Here is a 23,351-nt window from a genome sequence, read left to right on the forward strand (position 1 = left end):
AGCCTTGCACCCTGAGCCAATTGACCCAAGCTCTGAGACTCGGTGCCATGGCTTTTTTGTTGCAGTGTAGCCATACCCTGAGACACCCACAGCTAGGAACAGTGATCAGTCGTGGTGCGATTCAGCACATGGTATTACAACAGACTGTCCAGCGTGGGACTGACTGGGACAGTGTGGTTTTCTCATAGCCCTAAGAAATACAAGAGAATTGGGTTTTGTCTGTCACTTCCTGTTTTGCTGTAAGAAAATCCATTCCTTGAAAAAGGTTCTCTTGTCTGGACGACAGAAATGGCTGCTTTTTTCACCATGTGTCAAGTAAACACTTAAAACTATTAACACATCTAATTCTTATTCTTAATGCTTGCTGTATCTGAAGTTAATGTGTTGAAGAGAGATAGCTTGATGATCTTGGATACTCTTGATCCATAGCACAGATTAGTGTCAGTGCAAACTTTCCATGCTGCCTTTCCAATGTGCACAAGTCACTGTACTCAATACAGAGGTAACAGAATAATTACTGGAGCGCAGGGGACTGGACTAGATGACCAGTTTAAGGTCCCTTCCAGTCGTACACTTCTATGATTTAAATATAGATGTAAGTACCTAAATTTAGGAGATGCCAAATGGGGCTGAGAAATTCTGGCATACCTACCTCAATTCCCAGCATGTCTCACTATGTGAAGGCTGCTATTCTGGAAAATATCCAAACTCTTCCTGCTACAAGCATGAAGTTCTAAGCACTATGAGATAGATGGAATCCACTGCTATGATCATGTTGTCTGGTGCTTTCAGAAGTAATGTTACTGTGTAGATGAACTGACCTCTGTTGCAAGGTCAGCTGAAACAACCAACCATTTCACACCATTGCTGTCCTGGCTGTGGTTTTGTGGCTTAGTATAGAGAGAGTCTTCTCTTAATAAGAGGCCATAATCATGCCCTGTATATCCAGCTTCACAGCTTCCTAAGAAAGTTGACTCATTCTACTCATGTTGAGTTCATACTTCCCTACTGTTGTTTCATTTTTGTCAGAGCTATGGTAGCTTCAACCTCAGGATTAATATTGACACTTGATGAGCATGGTATTTAAATTATCCATTTCCCTGGTAATGTTGATTGTAAAACCAAAAACCTCAGAGCAGAAACCTCAGCTTCTTTACCTTCACTTAGCTGTGGCTGTGACGTCTTTTCAAGGGGAGTTTTTCAGACACTCCAGTGCATCAGTGCAGTTTTCTGAGCTCAAGTTTTGGGGGGGGTTTTCTTCTTCCCTTTTCCTTAAATAGCTTTAAAGTACTGTAGCATACTCTCAAGTATCTTATTCCATGGTGGGAGGGGAGAGGGAATTATGGATCTAAGTTTCAATGGGGCTTCAAGTCCTCTGCTTTTGTCCACATGCAACTTTGTAGACACCTTTCTACATACTCATACCACCTTTAACAGCTGCACACACAGGTGAGACAATGTTTGTTCAAACCCCTCATCACCTGCCAATGCTGGTGTTAATGCACTAAAAATGTTTGCAGGAGGCCAGGGTCTCAAAGGTCTAAGGTTACACCTTTGACATATTCGTGGGGAATGCCACCAAAATGTGCATGTGCTTTAATCGAGTAACCAGCTGATCTTAGGGTGAGGAAAGATAAGAGACACACCAATATCATCTCCCCATGGCTTGTTACTCTGTCTGTCAGGACTAAAATTAGTCTCTAATCCTGCAATTGAGAGCATACTGTCCAGTATAAAATCAGAGCCGGAGACTGTAAGCTCTTTGGGGCAGGGAGCTAGTTCTGGAAAGCGCCTAATACCCTGATGGCTAAAAACAATCTGAAAAATGTTAAATGACAGTAGCTTACTCAAACGCTTGTTGTATATAATATATTGTCTGAACACCTTTGCTCTAGCTACTGTCAGATTTTTTTTGTTTTGTTTGAAGTGATGGTCTTAATGTAATGCATTGTGCCTGCATTAAAAAAGCAACCATGAATTTTGTAGGTGTTATGACAAATCTTTAAAGCTGAATGATGTTTTCAGGAGCGCTTAAGAAATCTCGGGTTGACTAGCAATAAACTTTTCAACTTGAAGCTTGTTTGGGACTTTTTGGTTGAGAGTGAGGTGCTTAAGTTAGTATGATAGAAAACTCTGAGGAATAAGAACTCAGCTATAAAAATAGGAATAAAATCTGTTCTGATAGCTCTTTAAAGCACTGGTGGAACAGTTTAAAAAAAAATTCTGGCCATGTTCTGATAGATCTTGCAATGGGGTCATAACATTTTCCAAAAAGTCTAAGAATTTTCTGCTTCTGGAAGGGGGTTAGGCAGTGTGCATCCTGATGGCATCAAAAGATCTTTTTAAAACCTCCTACACCTGTGTAGTGCAGCTGCTGGCAAGGGTCTGGGCCTGAAATATTTACATTCTGGTCGTATGAGTTTAGTACCTTTCTCTCATTCATGTTTGTAGTTTTGCTGGGTGCAGGCCAAATTATATCCGGTCAGGCTAGGGGAGAGCTCTCCTCTCTATTCTGACTAATCACCACTTTCTATAGCCTTTTATGTCCCCCTTGGTTGACTAAATGCAGCACTTTGTTTGTTTGGAGAGAGGCAGCCTACATCCAACGCTGTGGGTGCCACTGCTCCATAAATTGGTTGAAAGAGCTAAGTGTGCCTGTCATGCAATCCCTCAGACTGCACCAGATTTATGGCAAAGTATTCTCTTTTGAAACAGGTGGCATGGGCCAGCACAGGGTTGCTTGTAGCTGTAACACTTCTAATCCAAAGGGGATATCTGATTTGCTAATGGAATACTATTTTGCTGTCACCATGGAGGAAGGTGACTGTCATTTTGCAATTTAAGAAACCAAACAGTTTTACCTAGTGATAGTATTGCCAGTGGAAGTTCCACAATCACCTCCTGTCATCAGCAGGTGGCCTGAATCAATGTGGGTTTGGCCAAACTCCATCTTGCTTTCAGAAGTATCTTAGATTTGCTATAAACTGACATGGCACCCAGAGACTCCCGTTGACTTCAGTGGGCTTTGGGGTCAGGCCCTAATGTTAGATCCTGCCATTTAGAATCTCTTTGCTCAGAACCCACAGTCTTAGCCAATATTGCATATACTTATGATTGAACACTCTGCCTTAGTAATACACTTACAAATGAGAAGGTAAAGCCAAGACATTTTAATTCAAGTCCAAGGGTGAAATTCCATCCCCATATGAGTTGATGGTAATTTTACCATTGACTTCAGTGGGGCCTGCATTTCACTCACGGAATCTACACCAAGAATGTACACAGTCCTCTAAGACCATAGGTACAATTGAGGAAGTTGCATAAAAATCTGTCAGCTACCCAATAGCAGTGTCAAACATGAGCTACTTTGGGTTCAGGCTGGTAAAACATTCTTCTGGGGGAAGATACGGGCTGTTTCACAACACAGTAAATTCCCAAATCCAAAAACCATCAGCCTCAACAGGGGAATGTCTACTAGTCCTTGTCTCTATGAGAAAGTTTCAGCAAAGAAATTTTGGTCAAAGAAATGCAATGATTTAACTAAAGAAGCTAAGGTTCATTGTTACTTCTGTGGTACTGGGGATGGAATGGGCAATAGCAACACTATGAGCTAATATCGCAGTCTTTGCTGTACTGTTACAATGAATGAGAAAATGGCCTGATGCCATCATGAGTGATACTAATGGAGTCTGTTTTTTAATTACAGTTACACTTCTAACTGGTGGGCTTGTCATGGGACAATAGCTGGTGTTTTGAAAGTTTAGAATTGCAAAAACATGAGGGGGGAAAAATCCCTTTCCGCTATTGCACTGTGCGATATTAAGCACAGATTGTGCTGCAGCTACGTGTAGTCAGAAACGCTTTTAAAAAAAAACAACCCAGGCACTGTTTCACTATTACTTCATCACAGTAAGAGTTTTTATCATTCTTTAAAAAAAAAAAAAAAATCTGCAGTCACCAGGTACTGGAATGAGTTTCTGGGTTTTACAGTAACAGAGAGGCAAGGTAATTATTGATTTCATATTATGGCTGTGCCAAAAGATGCCTAGCAGGCTTGGGCCCTGTTCTGCTAGGTGCTGTACATACAAAGAGGAGACAGACCCACAAGCTCATTTAAGACTAGCTGTATAGCACCTGTGTGTAATGAACAACTAGGACAGCCTTGAGAAGGTAGTGCAGGCTAATAGCATAGGGTCACATGGCTGTGTGCACAACATGGTGGGCCTGGGTCAGTTAAAGTTGAAGTTTTATAAATAAAATAAATATCCACACTGGCCATAAAATGCAGACTAGGGTTGAGACCTTATTGTGTGACAATGACAGAGCAGGCTTCCTTCGTGATTGTTTTTCACCCCAGCCCCCTCTGCAGCAGCCAGGGCCCAGGCTCCCACGGGAGCCAGCTGCAGCAACTTCAGTGCTTCAGAGATTCAATCCATCTGAATTATTGGGACCCCCATAGCTACCAACCATCCCTGCCGATATCTCCCCTAGGCTAGGTCCCTGCCAGTGAAGTTTCAGACACAGTGGTTTGGTTATGGTGGCATTCGGAGTGAGATGCAAGAACTCCACATTTATAGTGGGAAGGCAGCTCCCACCATAGGTTTGGAGAGCATAGTGTGTCTACATGAATGTGAGAGTTCAGGAATCCTTCAGTAAAGAGATCTGTGTTTATCTGTGATGGCCTAGTGAATTGCCTTTTTTAACAACTATTTTATCGTAGTCCTGCTGAGCAGCTCCTCTACACCACTGACACACCTGGATAAGGACTTGTAGGATGTGGGTCATTAGGAACTGAAACAAAATGGGGAATTTGGGAGACAGTGTGGTGGACAAATCATTCTTTACTTTCTCCCCTCCCCCCATGTCAGGCATATAAAACACACTACCTGGTAAACATCCATTTTGAGAATTTAGATGAACTTACTTTTCTCTTTCTTGCTAGCTGAGTGCTGTTGGGGTTCTCCATGTGTGACAAATGGCTAAACTTTGCATGGGTGACTCATTCAAACCCTTAGTTTCCTCCTCCTCTTTTGCAAAACAAATGAAAGTCTAAGGACTTGTAGTTCAATGATAGCCAACCAACTGAGGAAGTAAAACAATCACATGAAAGGGGCGTAGCCTGCTTGCTGCACTTGTTTGTGTTCAGTTGACATCAGAGTTATAACAAGCCTCTAAACAAAGGGCTGACTTCCTTGTGGGGAACAGCATTGCTCAGACTCCAGCCTGGTGCTTTAGCCGTGGGACAAGGCAGCCGGTGACTCAAAGCATAGTATCGGACAAGTCACAGAGCTCTCTGTGAGTACGACTCTTCGCTTTTATTCATTTCAGCCAACGCAGGAGGGCAGAGGGTGGTAGAAGAGAGAGTAGAGTTTTCACCCACACACAATCCTTCAGCACAACCAAATGGTTTAGCCTCCCGCCAAACATTCTGTGAGGCTGTTTCTTTCGTGATCAGTATTTTTATCTTCTTAGACTAGTTCTTAACATTTCCTGCAGAGAAAATGTCCACAGGTAAGAGTCAAATTAGTGGTGGCTGGTACATTCCAAGAGCTGCTCAGCTACTTTTTTAGCAGCAGCCAGCACAGGCGGGGGCCGGAGAGGAGGGCTAAGGTGGCATAAAGTTGTCCACACACTCCTGGCACTGCCGCATGGAGGTTACGGGAGACTGACTGATGCTCTGGCTTAATGCCAGGTACTAACAACCCTCAGGCTCCAAAACCTTTTATTGATGAGTGAGTTAACACCTTTTATTGGACCAACCTCTGGGCGTGAGACAAGCTACACAGAGCCCCATTCACGCCTCTGGCACAAGTATCCAGCTGGGAGGGTCTCTTTGCAGGATCGGGGGCTTAGAAGAGAAGTGACTGTGGGACAGAGCCTTGGTTGGTGTAAATTGTGGTAGCTCATTGGCTTCAGGGGGAACTACCCTGTTTACAGGAGCTGAGGATTGGGCCCATTGTCTGTTTTAAGTCTCTACCCATTGACTATACCCAGTTGCCCCACAACCCATACCTTGTTAGGCAGCTAGTGGAGATGTTGCAGAAGAAGTGAGTCTGGAGGGGAGCATGAAGGAGAAGCCAGTGGCCTTACAGATCAGTTCAGAGAGGACATTCAGTGAAAGTTACCTTGGAAATGTATTTTTAATAATTTCACCATTAATGTGCCCCTGCACCCATCCAATTCTGCTTCGGCTACTCATTTAAAAGCGGGCAGGGAGGAGACACACACAATCTATTCAATAAGGCAATTTGCATGCTCTGCTTTCCCACACCAAAGTGTAATCCTCTGGGTCAGCGCTGGGGCTTGAAACCTAAAAGCCTAAATCTCTGCGCTCGTGCCTGAGCTAAAAGATCCAGGTTGCACAGCTCACAGGGGCTAGCAGACGCCAACCCTCTGTATGGCAGAGCCTAGAGCCATGGCGCATACATGTGTGTGTTACAGATGTTGTCTGGACAGGGAAGCTTAGCCCAAGTTCCAGAGAGCCACAGCAGCTCCAATCCCTGCTCAGGCCACAAAGTGTGTTGTAATAGCCTGGCTGGAGTGGCTGCTGTGGGGATTGAGCCCAGTACCCATGGATCTAAAAGCAAGAGTCTCCATGGCCTGGGAGAAGGAGCCTGGCTCCTTAACGCAAAGCCTGCAGCAAACTCATGAGGCTGTATCTGGGACTAGCCGCTGGTGAGGACAGAGCAGCACTGTGAGGGTGGGATACACCCACATGCTCCCCAAGGGCTACTACTCTTCTATAATTATTTATAGTATCATTGTGCCTAGGAGCACTAGGCATGGACCAGGACACCACTGTGCAAACTAGCTGTGTGTGTACAGGTGCTGTACAAACACAGAAAAAAATAGTTGGCCCCTGCCACAACCAGTTTACAATACGAGTCTAAGATGAGAGAGAACAGTAGGATGCATACAGCTGGGGTGTACAAGAAATCAATGACAGAGGACTGATCAGCATCAGAGCCAGTGGTCTCAGCACACCAGCACTAGTTACTCTTTTCTCTCCATTCCCTACCCAGTTTGGCCTTTTGTCTTGGTTCATTATGCTATCTAATGACCATATTTTAAACTGCAAACTTGTCCGGGAAGGTAACTTGGCTTTTGAAAAGTCTGAAAAGCCCAATGCTGAGAGACAAAGATGGTATTACAGGTGAACCCTGATTCATTGGAGCTCTGAGTTCACTACCATCCACTCTTGGCCCCAGGAGAGCCTCCTGTTGTAAAGTACCTCAGGTTCTCTGGAAGGAAACTTCAGCCGTCACTCCTGCAGAGCTGAGGTTGGGTTAAAATGCCAGCAGCCAATCTAAACTAGTGCTTCCGTCATGGAGCTGCTGTGGCAGCTGGCTTTCAGCAAAATGCCAGGACAAGACCCAGTTCAACATTCCTAGCGAAGGCCGGAGAAACTTATGTTCCCCTAGCTTACACTCAGGCATACTCACTTCTGAGTCTGGCCCTCTCTCCACAGCCTCTCAACGATGAATCCAATTAAAATTAAAACTGCTCAAATAAGTTTAGGCTCAAGGCTACACCTTTGTATGGGTGAATTCTTTATGTTCAAGTTAAAACCTCCCTGACAGAGAAGCTAGGACTAAGAAAACAACAGGGTAAGTCATGCATCAGCGGAACATCTGAGTGATTTCACCTGAACAGTTTCACAAGATCAGAATTTTTCTTGAGGGCTAACATGTTTTCAAATTTCCAAGTAATGCTGCAAATAATACATTCCCTCATTGCCACTAGATGAAGTTTGCCATATTTGTTGAGTTGCTATGACATCTGAGATCTCTCCATTGAAATCAGAAAGATGTTATCTGTGGTTCATTAACCACACTGAGCAAATTGAAAATCCCCAGTTATGTTTTATTCTAAGTGATTTCCTGTGAGATGAGACTAGTGTGATGCCTATCTTCAACCACTCTCCCCAAGAAGCTCACAAAAACTGGATGCTCTACAGAGGTGCTTTTCTAATCAGAATGGAACAGAAGAATGTCCATTGTGCCTGAGGAAAAGCTGGGGCACTCTCTTAAGCCAGAAGGGACCTAATAAGACTGGCCTCTTGTACAGGTGTCACTGTATACTGAACGTGTGTGAGAGAGGCAGCAGTTCCTTGGCTACCACATTTAACTGTATTATTTAAAATCTTTCCCCCCCTCTAAAGCTGATGCCAGCTAAAAGCAGCCGAGAGAACAAAAGCATTAAGTAAAAGGAACAGAGAAGCCTGCTGAGACTGGCCCTGGCAGGTTCGCATCCTGCAGACTGGTAACCGCCCAGGCCCAGAGAAAGTACCTGCTGCACAGATGGAAGCGCACCTGGGCAAGATAGAGTTTTTCTGCAAGCTGGGGTATGGCAAACAGGACATCTGCAAAGTGCTGGAAAATCTGGGCCAACGGGCCCTGGAGGATGATGTGCTGAAAGAGTTGATTCGGGTGGGTAGCAGGCCTGTGGCTCAGGAGAGGCAGGCCCAGCATCCTCTCCCAAAACTTGTCCCCCGTGGGTCATGTAGCAGTCCGGCAGTGCCCAAGCAGCCAGAAGAGGTGGCAAGCGATTCTTCCAGTCACTTGAGACCTATCGTGATCGATGGCAGCAACATTGCTATGAGGTACGTGTCTTTCCATCTTGATATCTACAGGGGATCTCCATTTCTCAGTAAGTTTTGTATTTGAATCCAGCCTGAAGTTGTGCTCTCTTTTATGTAAGAAGCACACAAGATGCTTGGGGAGCGATATCTCATATCTCTGTTCATGGGGCTGTAGCTTATATCATGGACCTGCTCTCTCTCAGTATCAAGTGCTGATTTTTAAAACAATTATCACCTCTGACCACCATTTTGAAACTAACTCTTAGTCTCTACTGTCTGTAGCAATACGTTTCACCAGCCTTCTCTTCACTTTAATTCCTAAGTGAGGTCTTGCTATCTCTACACACAAGTATCCAGGAGATCTAAATCAATATGCTGAGGCATTGGCAGGACAAGCTGGATGACCAGATAAAGTAATTAAAGTGTTTACTTTATACTGTACTTAAAAATCAGATTCATTTGTATAAGTCCAGATAAGCAGCAGCACAGTATTTCAGGTGATTGTATCTTGTATTAGTTACTTCCTGTACTGTTTTTGCTATTTTGTCTGAATTGTAAATCAGGTGACCATGACTCGGTGAAGAGTCTTAACTGCCCTGAGAAGCAGAGAGCAGTTAAAATGGGGAAATGTGGATTTTGGTTTTGTCAAAAACCTCACTCATCATCATTTTGGTTTTGCAAGCACAATCCCAAAACGTCCCTGGCTTGTGTGTTTTAATTTTGATTAGTGGTTTATAGGAATCTGGACTATATTACATTTTCCAAGTGTTTATCAGCTCAGTTGTGACACAAGGAGTCACTATCACAGCTGGGTTACAACACAGGTGTGCATAGGCCCACCTGCAAACCACAAGACCATCCTTCTTTGCAGGACCCCATGATGGAATTAAACCGCAGCTCTATAATTCAGAGCTCTCCATGGTCTATTGTGTGCATCATCTTTTACTTCAGAGATCACCAGACAGGGCATGTTCAAACCCCATGATGCTATGGCTGTAAGTGCAGTAGCTGGTTTTGGCTGCCATGTTGCTTCTATTTTGAGCTTTTAGGCCATATACCCAAAATGGGTTTCCAATAAGCCATCCATGCTCCAGCCATTTCAAAGGAAGTCTCCAGTGTATTTCTGTAGAGGAAGGAATTACAGCAAGACAAGACAATGAGATGCAATAGATCAGGCTATTGGGTTATTACATGGCTGGCATCCTGCCTTGGCATTCCTAAACCTTTCATATAAAGGAACTGTAAGTTGTTTTCAATTTCCACGTTTTCATGTCTAATAAGTTCTCTTTCCTCCTGCCTCTCTTTAATTGCCTCCATTACAAGACCAAAACTTTACAGCTCCTCCCAACCAACCATCACTCTCTGGCTTTGGGGATATCTCCAGGAAGTTTGTGATAAGAGTAAAAACTAGTTGGAATAACTGAGAAAGTTACTGCCTTCCCAAGAATGTAATTTCACATTGAACAAGGAGAGAGATGGCAGGAGCGGCTTTCCTTTAGGGAAAGCCTTTCTGTATTGCAGATAAATGGAGTTTAACATTGTGGCCTGTGTGAAGTGTAATGGGTGCCATATTTTCTCACTTTCTTCTAATTCTAGTGCAGGAGAGTCTGTATTTCATGACTACCCCAGACTCAAGCAGGACAGCTGCTCCTCTCAACACAGGAAAGAAATACCCATTGCCTCCTTATTGTAAGAACTTTGGGGATGGGGGGGAGAGAAGACGCAGGCAAGTTATAACACGTGGAAGAAACTGGCAAAAGGCTACATTCTGGAAATGTGGTTGCCCAAGTGGAGAAGAGCATTTCTGTTTCTGCTTTGGGATTAATGTGTGTTGAGTATTTCATAGTCAGTACTCGAGAGTCACTGGGGAGAAGCGGGCATTTTAAAAAGACTTATGCAAAACAAAAGGGATGCTTTATCCCTCCATCCCAGAATTGTCCCTGGGATTGCTTAAGCAACGTGAGCTGCCCCAGGAGACCAAACCTCACTGTATGACAAAGGCTGTTGAAGGCTCTTCAATCTAACAATGGTATAACAAAAATCCAATGGCTGGAAGTTGAAGCTAGACAAATTCAGACTAGAACTAAGATGCAATTTTTTTTTAGAGGGTAATTAGCCATTTTACCGAGGGCTGTGGCGGAATCTCCATCAATAGCAATTTCTAAATCAAGATTGGATGTTTCTAAAAAGTATGCTCTAGTTCAAATGGGATTCAATTCAGGATGTTTGGTTTGTATTATACAGGAGGTCAGTCTAGCTCCATGGGTCTCAACCAGGGATACGCAGAGGTCTTCCAGGGGGTACATCCACTCATCTAGGTATCTGCCTAATTTTACAACAGGCTACAGAAAAAGCACTAGCAAAGTCAGTATTAAAATTTCATACAGCCAACAACTTGTTTATACTGCTTTAAATACTATACACTGAAATGTAAGTACAATATTTATATTCCAATTGATTTATTTTATAAATTAAAATGAGAAAGTAAGCAATGTTTCAGTAATAGTGTGCTGTGACACTTCGTATTTTTATGTCTGATTTTGTAAGCAAGTAGTTTTTAAGTGAGGTGTAACGCAAGACAAATCAGATTCCTGAAAGGGGTACTGTAATCTGGAAAGGGTGAGAACCACTGGTCTAAATGATCCCAGTGGTCCCTTCTGGCCTTAGAATCTGTGAAAATTAATTAGATCACTGGATGGCCCTCGAAGGTGCTTATAGCTAAAACACTCCCAGTGATGCTGGAAAAGGGGCTTTCACATCCTAGCATGTTGGTGACAAACTTCATTGGTACATAGTACAGAAAGATTGTGTGGTCTAGTGGATAGGGCACTTTACTGAAATCAAGCCATCTCTATATATGGTGGGGGGAAATTACATTTCTTTGTCTCATCTCCCAAACTTGAGTAGGATGGTTGAAAAACAGTTTGCATCCCCGTCTCTAATAGAGTCACAAACTACATTAACCATGAGCTAGACTGCCTGGGGAGAGGAGATCTACAGCAGAGCTCCTGATGGCAGGGTTGTTAAGACAACAAACATATCCCTGACCACTTGAAAAGGGAACTGCCAGAATCCTACCAGCTGCAAGCCTATTAAAATGAAAAAATGGTTATGTAGTTTAGTATGCACAGGTGTGTCTAGCAATATTCAACTGCCAGGTGGAGGGAGGCATTCTGGGCAGTTCAGCCCTGACTTCTGGCTCTATTTTGTTTTGTTTCACTGTAATAACATCACTGCTTATCCAATACTAATCCTTAGAGCTTTTCATCCACAGAGCCACAAGCACTTTACAAAGCTGGCTGAGTATGATTATTATACTCGCTGTGCCAAACACAAACTCCTGGGGTCTGATTCTCTTTGCATCTGCATTGGTAAATCCAGCGTAACTGTTAAAATCAGTGGCGGTACATGGCCATAACCATGGTGTAAGTGAATGGGGAAGTAGGCACCTGGTATTAGAGGCATATAACCAGAGCTCCTTCAAAGGCAGCTGGGTGGCTCCCCTAAATTCCATTCCATAAAATTCCATTTTATCATTTTGGGATAATTAATCATTTCACTACTGCACTTATGATTCAGCATAAAATGATACTTTCCATGCCTTTGTTGATTCAGATGATAAATGTACTCGGTATCTGTGACAGTAATTATATAAACATTTCTAACCTATCTATTCTGTCACTGCAGATGCAGAGCTATGATGACAGACTAATAATTAATGTGTGTATTCTGCAATGTTGAAAGCACTAGTATGATTGTGGAGATACGATCTAGAGAGTTCAAAGTACACAAAAGTGAGGCTGCTGTAGATAGCGTGGGTGTGGGTATGTTTTTCCATTTCAGGATCGTGGAGTAGGGTTCAATCTGTGTGTGATGATTATTATATCTGAAACCACTACACTTATTTCCTTGTGCAACGATGGTTAAGAGCAACGAAATTACCTTCCTCAATGTACTGTTTGTAGTCAAATTTAGACAAGCCATAATGACAAACAACAAGAACTTTATGGGGCAGGGTAAAGAAATTGAACAAGACTATAGCCCCTTACAGGCTCTCGCAGACATTATTTCCCTAGGCTCTCCTGATTGATGCTGAATTTTAACTGATTTCCATAACTGGGTTTGCTACAACAGAGATCCTAGGTTTTCCCATTGCCTCTGGCCTGGACAGGCAAAAATCCAACAACCTGGACCAGAATAAGGTGGTCTAGGGCACAGGGTCTCCTATTTTCCCATCCCCATATGGTGGTCCTGTCCCCTCTTGGGGAGTCATTGGCAGGGAGCACCTATACATGCTATCTGCTGGGACGGTGGTGGGGATTTCCAGTCATGTGTCCTGCCTCTCAAAGAGTCAGCTGGAGAAGAGTGACCTGCAGGCCCCTTGGCCGCCATCTTAACATAGCACAGCAAGAGAATAGGGCCTAAGAAGTTTTATTTCTGAGGAGAAAATTGCCGCTTTGTGATTCAGCTCCCACCATGAGCACTTTCTGTTCAAACCACCAGCCTAGACAGTAAGGGGAGTCCAGAACAGCCCAGCGTGGTCTAAAGCGAATCCAACCTTTGTATCCCAGGTCCAGCTCTACATGGAGGCTGAGATAGTCAGCGTGGAGGAGAGAGAGAGTATCTCCCCAATTACGTCTGCCTTTGAAGTCTAGTGTGCAGGAGCACTTGTTCTTGAAAACATCCCAGTTCTGGTGCAAATAAAAAGTCACTTGTTCCATTGGAAGATGTATCTGAAGGTGTCCAGCTGGGGCTCTCTGCTCAATATGTAAAGGTGGCTTCCATGGCTATCATTAAGAGGTGCTAGGGCTGATGGTGTGATTACTTTGTATTACTAATTCAGCTTCCAAGAGCTGCATGTATCTCTTCCTGAATCTTAACCTATTTCTCTCTCTCTTTTCTGGTTGCAGCCATGGGAACAAAGAAGTGTTCTCATGTCGGGGGATTCAGCTGGCAGTGGACTGGTTCAGGGAGAGAGGCCACAAAGACATCAAGGTCTTTGTCCCATCGTGGAGAAAGGAAGCACCACGATTTGACAGCCCCATTACAGGTAGACAGGGTGTTCCAAGAATAATCTGAAATATATTATAAATTAACCTTAACTATAGCAACGCTGTACCTCTATCATGTCATGTAAAGGCTAGGCATTCGGGACTTGAGGAAGCTGATGCAATTCTTTCCTGGAGAGAAAGCAGCATCATGGAAGCAGACAGCAAGGCACATCTTTCAGGGTGCGGCAGTGATGAATCCATGGCTGCATATATGCTTTGCTGTTTGTGTAGCATGTGTGACAGAAATCAGAATCTTTTACTTCAAAAGCACAGACCTCTGCCAGTTGAGCTAAAGGAGAATGAATCTGTGGTATAGCTGTCAGCTGTATTACTGGAGGGTGACATTTCTCCAGCAGCAGTTAGTTGCAACACACAAACAGCAGCCAATCCACAACCATTTTCTGTTATGTCATTACCAATATAGCACTTGCGGTGTAATATATAAAAAACATGTCAGCCAAAGCCAATGTCAGAGAGCAAAGAAGAAATGAGTGGACAAAAATGAATCAGCGGAAACACTGAGCTTACTATTGTGCTGCTGCTTCTAGATAAGGCGTAAGACCTATGTGGAAGAGCGAAAAGAAATAAAATTGCTGTTACAGGTGAAATTGTGTGCACAGCCCTAATGTTTACAGAACCAATCATGGGAATGACTGAAAATAAGCTGTGTAACCTGTTAAAAACGGATTTTGAACCACCCAGACATTTTCTGCTGTTTGTAATTCAGTAGCCACAGTTTCAGGTATGTAAATTGGCTACCTCCCAAAGAGACTTATTCAATGGCAGGTTCTCACATAGGGTGATTTGGGGAGCGCCGTTAGCTCCCACTGCAGTTGGTGGGAGTTGTAGGTGCTCAGCACAGCTCAAGATCATATCCTAATTATCCTTTAAGACCAAGATTAAAAAAAAAAATAGACCTCTAAGGCTAGACTCCTGAGTTTATATTTAAACACCTACATAAGTTACCTAATTTATAAGTTTGTTGAGTTCTCATCAGCTCTCGCTGATGCCAATGGTTCAGTGCCCCAGAAAAAAAAAATTCACACCATTCATTGAGTCTCCTGAGTCTGTATTTAGGTACCTAAAAACCCTTATTATTTTTAAGGTGTTTTTAGATTCTTAAAGGATTCCAACACATGCTTGATAGGTGCTAATCACTAATTTTCTTCCCTCTTGTTTTTGTTTTCAGATCAGCACATTCTTGATGAGCTTGCAAAGCAAACCATTCTTGTGTACACTCCATCCCGCAAGGTGAAAGGCAGGCGGGTGGTCTGCTATGATGATCGCTATATAATTAAAGTGGCCCATGAGAAAGATGGGGTGATTGTTTCCAATGACAACTACAGGGACCTCCAGAGTGAGAATCCTGAGTGGAAGTGGTTCATCGAGCAACGGCTACTCATGTACTCCTTTGTCAGTGACAAGTAGGGGACAAGTCTTTACTTTGATTTAAATACTTGAATGCTGGGGGCCAAATTCAACCCAGCCATAAGTGCAACTTTGATGTCAAAGGGAGCAGGTGTATTTTTAAGAGTCGGCTGGGGGGTCCTGTCTTTAGTATATTCTTCCTCACCTCTGGTCTCAAAGGTCCTGTGTAATTCCTCGAGGAACTTGTCTATATCAGGGTGACAAAGGTGCTCTAGGACCCATGTTGCTCCTAGACCCCTGCTAATGCAGAGAATAAGAGATATGAGATGAAGATAGGACTGTCTCCCACTGTCACAGCACTATAACATTTATTTTGGACAGAGATACAATGAAATTGATATCTGGCAACAGGAAGGCATTTGGGTGCTTGGCAGTATGTCTAATATCCCTGCTGGGCTAGGAGTGAGTTAAACTGTCCCCTCCCTTTGTGAGTAATTCTTTCCCCTCCATTTTCAAATCCTCCCGTACAGTAATCATCCTTCTCCTGGCAGAGAGGGGCCAGGCTCTGCAATTAGATCCTGGTCTCCCACATGACTGATCTCATTGGAGGATGCTACTGACAGTTTTGAATTCATCATAGATATCATATGAAGCTGAATGGTGTGTAGATCATTCCCAATTTTGTATGTCTTTCTCTGGCCCTGAAAAAGTTGTTACTCAGTCAACTGGTCCAGGCCTTTATTTAGCTGGTCAATGTGCACTGACAGCAAGTTTTCATTCACACCGATGGCCTAGTGAACAAGCCTCTTGAGATGTGGTACGCTCAAATGATTTTACCTCTGATAGATCAGAGTGTTAGTAGTTCTCAGCCACCCAAAACTGCACTAAAATACTTGGCAATGCATTTAATATAATAGTTGCTGAAAGCCCTTACTTATCAGCATAATGGGACTCAAAGGTCAGATCTGTTATCTCTCTAACAGCCAGGTTACTTCCCTTGTTACTAATAGGTATCAAACATTTACATAACATTTCTCCTTTCCCCTTGTCTTCCTTTCCCATTCACAAGGCTGTCAGAACATTTTCACAACCCTCACTTACAAAAATTAAAATATGTCTAGCTATTTTTGCCAAGCACATTTGGAGAATTTCACATAAGGACAGACCTGCCCATCTCTAAGAGACTCTTCAGATCTTAGCTGCTGGTTCCATTACACCCAGAGATTGGGAATTAAAGGTCCATGCTCATTCATGTGCCCACACCCCACCAACCATTTGTTGCTACCTCACGTAACTGTGGCCACCAACAGACCAGAAAGAGCAATGGCCAATCAACATTTGTTGAGAGCTGTGTGGGCTAGTGCTCTGAACAAAGGATGAGGAGACAGGAGCTGCTCAGTTTCTAATCCACTCTCTGACTCTGACAACTTCTATAGCCTAAACCAGTCAGTTAGCTTCTCTCACTCTGTTTCACCAGCCAGCTAGTCCCTCCCAGGGATGTTGAGAGGATGGATTTGTTTCTGACTGTAAAAGTGCTAATTGTTATTGACATTCCTGCTGTGATGGCTCTTCCTAAAACATCACATTCAGATGATAGGGCAGGGGAATTATTACTCCAACTCGCCATGCTTCTAGGACTTACATAACACAATATCACGGCATGCAGAGGCTCATAGGTAGGTCTGATATTCAACCAAGGCTTAGTGCTAGGTCTTAGAAATCCATGTGTTCTTATATGCGGTACATGTGTGTTGCACAGGATGATGAAGTAAATGGCAGAGTGATGAGGCATCAGCCTTCAGTCTGATTTCACTGGTGGATTGAGTCTGCCAACTCCTACTATTTTAAAATATGTATATATTGTAGAGTTGGGGGTGGCCAAACACAGATCATAGTGCTGCGAACATGGAGCAGCACACTGAAAATAGGTGCACAGAGGGAATTTGGGCAGACATCAACATGTCACTTTCTGTTGCTTCAAAAGTATCATACAGGGCCTGATACTGCAAAATTGAAAGCCATTGCCTGGCCAACATAATGCCAACCCTCTCTCTCCACAGCTTGAGATTCCAGCACTGATACTAGAACCTCTGGCAAGGGGAGGAGCTCTATGAACTTGCAGTACTGTACCTGTAAGGCTGGTCAGCTAAAGAGCACTATTTCCCTCCCAGAAAGAGTGTGGTTGCAGCTCAGAGATCTAAGATGCAAGAGTGTGGATTTTTAGTGCATCTCTCCTCCTTTTGATAGGGATTGTGTAAATGTTACAAGGCTTTTCTGTCATAACTGTGCACAATAAATGATTAAAAAAAATAAAGACCCCAAAGTAGAATGTAAGTGAAATGCAGCACTTCACAAAGGGATGTCTATTGAGTGACTAATGCTCTTTTTGGGTTTCAGGTTTATGCCTCCTGATGACCCGCTAGGCCGTCATGGACCTACTCTTTACAATTTCCTCAGCAAAAAGCCAGTACTTCCTTTTACTAGATGGCAGCCCTGTCCTTATGGTAGGTTTTCTTTAACTTGACACAATGATGCCAGCCTGTTTTTCTTCTGGAGCTCCTTGCCACAGCTGCAGGTCAAGGGCACACAGCCCACACTCCAACCCCCGCTGTTGAAACAAGGTCACAAAGGTCCAGTAAAGTCACAGATGCTGTGACTTTGCTGACCTCTGTGACTAAAATGTATTCTTCCTAGGCCCTGATTCCATGGGTGCTCTGGGGCTGCAGCACCCCCAGGAAAAAAATAGTGGGTGCTCAGCACCCACCAGCAGCCCCACTGATCAGGTTCTCCCCCCCCCCCCCAGTGCCTCCTGCCCGCCGCAATCAGTTATTCAGCAGCATGCAGGAGGCGCTGGGGAGGAAGAGGCACAGCACGCTCAGGACAGGGGGTGGGGTCTTGGGGAAAGGGTGGAGTGGGAGCAGGGCTGGGGATGGAGCATGGGTCGAGCACCCCCGGCGAAAGTGGAAAGTTGGCACCTCTGGTATCCTTAGTAATAGCAAATTGCACTTCCCCCATCTCACAGCGGTGTTGAGGATAAATACATTAAAGACTGTGAGGTGCTCAAATACTATGGTGAGGGTACCTAAAATAGATAAATTAATATTTGTCTGATACTTTAATGCCCCACTCCTACCTCTCAGCTCATTGTTTTGTTTTCTTTCAGGCAAAAAATGCACATATGGCAGTAAGTGCAAATTTTCCCACCCTGAACGACAGTATCAAGCTCAGCTGTCAGTGGCCGATGAGCTCCGAGCCAAAACAAAGGCCTCGTCTCAAAGCTTGGGGACAGAGGAAGAAAAGTTGAAGGCTGCCCCAACTACAACCCAAGGAGGGAATGCATCCCACAGCGCTTGCATAGAAAGGCTGCAGGAATCCAGTGGTGCTACAGGCAGCAGCAGCAGCTCCACTCAGAGCTTTGCAACGGATTGGTTCCATTCCACGCAACAGGAAAGGACCTACACTGAGCATTCAGCTAGAGCCTGGGGAGACAGGCCCTTGTGTAAGCTGGAACCCGAACAAAATGTATTACAGCAAGACCTACAGAGAGAGCAAAGGCTCATGGAAAAGCAGCTCTCTGCATTATCCCTCAGGGACAAGATATATAGTGCAAATAGACTGGCAGACACCTCTGAGAGAGAGGATGCAAAGGACAGTACCCATCAATGCTGTAATCTTAGACACAATCACTGTCACAATCTATATGCAACTCATCACAACCATAGTTTGGACTGCATGTGCTTACAACAGTGCGAGCTGCCTTCTCATCTTTGTAGGCATCCAGCTCACTCTAGACCTGAGTACCGCGGCAATGTGCAAATGTTAGCAGTGCAGAGTCAGAGAATCCAATACATTGTGGACAGATCTCAGTCCACACAAGGCCTGCAGGCCCAACAGCAAGTCACACGCTCTGTCAGGTCTCCTCCGAATGGCCCATTTCCCTACAGCAAACGCGAAGATGGACAATACCAAAGGCATTTGCAGAATCAGCCTCCCATTCAGCCATTTTTGTTAGATCCCCACAAGGGGCCCGGCTCCTTCAGCTACTCACCCACTTCTCATAGCGAGTATCTCCCCAATCATGCTCCAGAACCACTTGCTGGAGAGCGAGCGCACATCCGCAGCGTGCTCTGCTCGGTCTTCCCATACGATGAAGTGGATCGAGTTATGTTCTTGTACCCTGATCTCAAGGATATGGCTAGTTTAATTTTACTAATTCAAAGACACAGGCTCTTATGAAGTGGAGGAGACTCTCCTCACATCAGTCCCCCAAAAGAAAAACAAAAACCAAAACCCAAGAGACTTTGCCAGCTGGAGCCAGGCGTCCAAGGTTGTTTCCAGCTCTGCCAGTGACTCACTGTGTAGCCTTGGGCAAGTCAGTTAGACTCAAATTGTGGCAGCCAGCCACTGGCCCCAGCAGGCGATGGTAAGGAGCTGCACCACCCATGAAGGGATCCTGGGGAAGGACTGTGCCTCGGAGAGTGATTCCTTCCTTGAGGCACAATCCTCACTGAGTTCCCTAGTGGACAGGAACACTGCGTCATCCTTAGGATCCCCCTGGTGTGGATGGCCCACTCTACTTCCTGTTGTGGGGCTGTTGTCCCTTCTCCCTCCCCATCTCCTGTGAGATGTCAGCCATCCCTGGAAGTGGAGCTGGCCCTGGTGCTGCATACAGGTGCTGCAATTGTGACTGACCTATATGCAGACCACACAAGGAACGTGTACTCTTTGCAAACCTTCCACCCATCCAAAGAAGGGTCAGTCACAATTGGGGCCGTTAACCTGCCTGTTCTTTACTTGCTAACAATATTGCCCCACCTTACAGAGCAGTTGCTGCAAGGCTTAGTGTATACTTTACAAGCACTTTAAGAGCCTTTAATCAAAGATACTATTGCAGTTGGTTTCAACCTGTGGTCCGTAGACCTCTGGGAGTCTGCAGACTATGTCTTAAGATTTCCAAAGGGGCCTGCACCTCCCTTTGAAATACTCATGGGTCTTCAAATGAAAAAAGGATTGAAAACCACTGTGCTGTGGCATTGCAAGTAACATATGAGCAACGAATCTGTGGATTTTTCCTGTACAAAGCTTCATAAATGTCCTAACCCTGACAGCCCAATTGCATCAGCAGAGCAATCATTTGCCCCCTGCTCATGAGAACAATGTGGGACAATCTTCCTTTGAAGAGATTTGCATTTTTAAAGGATTCCCCTCAGAACTCAGATTTTCAACACACACACACACACATACATACATACATACATACATACACACACAAATGACAATCCATAGAAAGCCACAGAGCATATCTCCCACTAGCATGGGCTCCCTCCCATGAGGGCCAAACTTCTCCCAGTCTCTCACAGAGCTGCTCTCATTGTCTTTCAAATACTCTGTTGACATGACAAAGGCTGAATGGAAAGACTGAGGTTCTGTTCCCATCGCAGGAAAGCATGCAGGCTTCCTGCAGTGTCCTCATTTCTGTGTGCTCAGTTCAACTATTTGGCAAATTCAGAACTTCAGCAGAGGATAAATCCTGCAGTTTTTACTCACAAACGATCTTATCCATTGAAGCTAATGAGAGCTCAGCCCAATTAAGGAATATATTACTGCAAGATTTGAGCCCTTCGCAAAAGGGGATGGTCTCAGGATGCAATAGCCTATCCTTTGCGCTCTGGAAAAGGAGACAGTTTCACCATGCCAAAAATGAGTTGGGCACCCAAAGACAGACACACCAAATCACTAGTCATGTTTTAAAATCTTGGCCTAAAAAGTGTAGTTACTTCAGAAGGCTCATACACTCTCTGAGTTTTATACAAACTTCCCACTGTAGGAGCTCTGCCTTAGATCTAGTATATTGCTTCATAGACATCGGTCACACACCATCATTACATTTTTAATGTGGCCTTTTTTCCCCATTAGTCTGACATCCCAGCTATAAGATAACCTTGGCTTTTCGTCATTGCACTTCTGCTTTTATAATTATAGTCATTAGACCCAATCCTGTCCTCACTGAATGGTTAACAACTCCCATCAACTTCTGTGGGAGCAGGATTGGACCCATTTTATGCTTCACAAGATAAAAAGTAGGTTTCTTTTAAAAATCTGTTTTGTTAATTAAGAAATATTAGCAGGGTTTCTACAGACCATGGTAGAGACAGCTGAAGCTGATGATGATACATGTTCAGCACTTAAGTGCAGTTCAACTCCATTTAGTGGGTTTATCTTTGACTTAAACCCTGAACTCATGTGAATTTTTTTTTTCTGGACAAACACAAGGATGATAATGAGAAGAGAAGCTATTTTTCTTATGAGAAAACAAAAACTTAACTGAGTTAAACTGACCTTTAGTTACCCACTTTAGTTACCCAGTTGTATAGCAGATTTATGGATGCAAATGTTTAAACTGTGTTCCTTTGGGACATGTTTGATTTTGGTAAGCTGTAAAGCTGCTAGCCTGTGCACTGTGTCATTTAATTATCTAGGTTACAAAACATGGAATCTTAAAGTTGACCCTTTTTGGAATTTTTCCGAAGTTTAAGTATGTCACCACTGTGACACACTGTAATACTGTAACACATATTAAAATGTTCTTCATTATATGATCACATTGAGCTTTAGAAAAAATATTTGTATATCTGAGCTATTGAATTTAATACACACACACACACACACTCTCTCTCACTAGCAAACCAAGCATGCGCTTGGGGCGGCACAACTCTAGAGGCGGCATGGCAGCATTCCTGGGGAGGCACTTCGCTCTGGGAGGGTTTTTTTTTTTTTTTTTTTTGCTTGGGGCGGCAAAAAAACTAGAACTGACTCTGGGTAAGGTCTCTTTATCCATTGCTTCTTTTTGGGGTATTTTCTTCAAGAGTAATATAATCCAGCCCTGCATTCTCTCTGAACATCACCTACCACCTGTACAAAAGAGCCAGTGTAGCCTGATCTTTCCACTGCCTCTCATCCTCCATAATGCTCAGCCTCTTTGAGAAGAGGATGTCAACTGTTACCAGATCAGAACTCTTCACTCCCATTGCGGCTAGTTTTGTGCATTGTGCACCAAGAGCGAATAGAACTCATGTTGATGCTGCCTCTTATAGGGGAGATTTTCAAAGACAAATGAAAGTTGAGTGCTTAACTAACTCCCACTCATGCCTTTGTAAATCTCCTGCTTTGGCATGGTGTGTACTCTTGGAGGCAGGGAGAACCAACATCCTGGCTCTGACCTGTCCTCATGGCTGCAGGTGAATTGAGAGCCCTTCTGATGCATCATTAGAGAAGCTTCCTTACAATGAGGGAGGAGGATTTGGTGCTGTGGATGTGGCAGTCACTGCCCTCCTCAAGGCCCTCCCCAACTAGATGTACGGTTAAGTGGAAGAAGGTGGGAAGATTCTAATCTGGTTTCCCCCTCCACATGGAAATTACTTTTGTTTATTTAAAAAGAGGATTAAATTAAAGGGATTTAACTATTTATATTGGGGGCAGTTTAGCAATGGTGATTTAAAAAACAAAACAATTTTCATGTTGTTTCATGTAGATTCAGCAGGCATATTTGCATTAATTTATTATGCTGCCAAACCTTCCTTGGGGCAGATAAGGTGGTTTTCCTCCTAGTCATGCAAACTCACTTTAACTTTATAGTTTTGAAGATAGTGGACCACAAAGGTGCCTGTCTGCGCAACTGACGCCTGCCTGATTGCACCATAAAGAACCAGGAAGTAATTCAGCCTGTCAGAGGAGTTTCTTATCTGGTATTTTTATTTCCTGTAACATCCATAACGCAATTGGTTACTGGAGAACAGTGTATAGCACTAATCTTAATGCACTCTGCTTTACTACATCAGTGAGCACTACTGGAGTTTTTGATGCCCTTATCCATTTCAATTAGTAATATAAAAACCTTAATTCCTCATCCAATGATGTATATAATGGTAAAGGTGTAGATGAAATGTGTTACATGCAAGGGTGGTTTTAAATGGAGAATCTTAAAAAAAAATCCTTAACTTGCCCCTTCACCATAGGTGGCGCTGTCTAATCACATAGATGGCCTCTCACTGCATGTGATGGAGTTTCTAGAGAAAAACAGGGGCCTCACAAGTTCCCAAAACATCTCAAATCCTTAAAATATCAGCAGGGGTCAATTATTCACCAACCCTTGCTTATCAGAAACTTGAGAATTTTGATTCCAACTGCCTTCCCCTCCACCCCCTCCAAGATTCAGTCTAATGCTACTTCCCTTCTACCTCTATAAACATGTATTTCCTTGCAATTATGATACAGTAGCACTCCCAGACAGAATATTCATGCTATACCTCTCTCCTTTTGGGGGGAGAAATGAAGTTTTTCTGAAAAGCGGT

At 43.8% G+C, this 23,351-nt stretch overlaps 1 protein-coding gene across 1 annotated transcript; it reads left to right on the forward strand.

The window, feature by feature from the left end:
- The first annotated feature begins 5,173 nt into the window (after window positions 1-5,173).
- Window positions 5,174-21,594, forward strand: ZC3H12D (zinc finger CCCH-type containing 12D). Its single transcript, XM_034765445.1, has 6 exons — window positions 5,174-5,295; window positions 8,162-8,602; window positions 13,492-13,631; window positions 14,822-15,056; window positions 17,398-17,504; window positions 18,164-21,594. Exons 2-6 carry the CDS (start codon window positions 8,301-8,303, stop codon window positions 19,234-19,236), a joined length of 1,857 nt encoding a protein of 618 aa, XP_034621336.1. The 5' UTR covers window positions 5,174-5,295; window positions 8,162-8,300; the 3' UTR covers window positions 19,237-21,594.
- The last annotated feature ends 1,757 nt before the right edge of the window (window positions 21,595-23,351 follow it).

Source organism: Trachemys scripta, chromosome 3, assembly GCF_013100865.1.
Source record: "Trachemys scripta elegans isolate TJP31775 chromosome 3, CAS_Tse_1.0, whole genome shotgun sequence".
NCBI lineage: Eukaryota > Metazoa > Chordata > Testudines > Emydidae > Trachemys > Trachemys scripta.

Coding starts and splice junctions, on each gene's coding strand:
- ZC3H12D (XM_034765445.1), top strand. CDS start 8,301: ATGGAAGCGCACCTGGGCAAGATAGAGTTTTTCTGCAAGCTGGGGTAT. Junction 15,057..17,397: donor TACTCCTTTGTCAGTGACAA/GTAGGGGACAAG, acceptor TTTGGGTTTCAG/GTTTATGCCTCCTGATGACC. Junction 17,505..18,163: donor ATGGCAGCCCTGTCCTTATG/GTAGGTTTTCTT, acceptor GTTTTCTTTCAG/GCAAAAAATGCACATATGGC.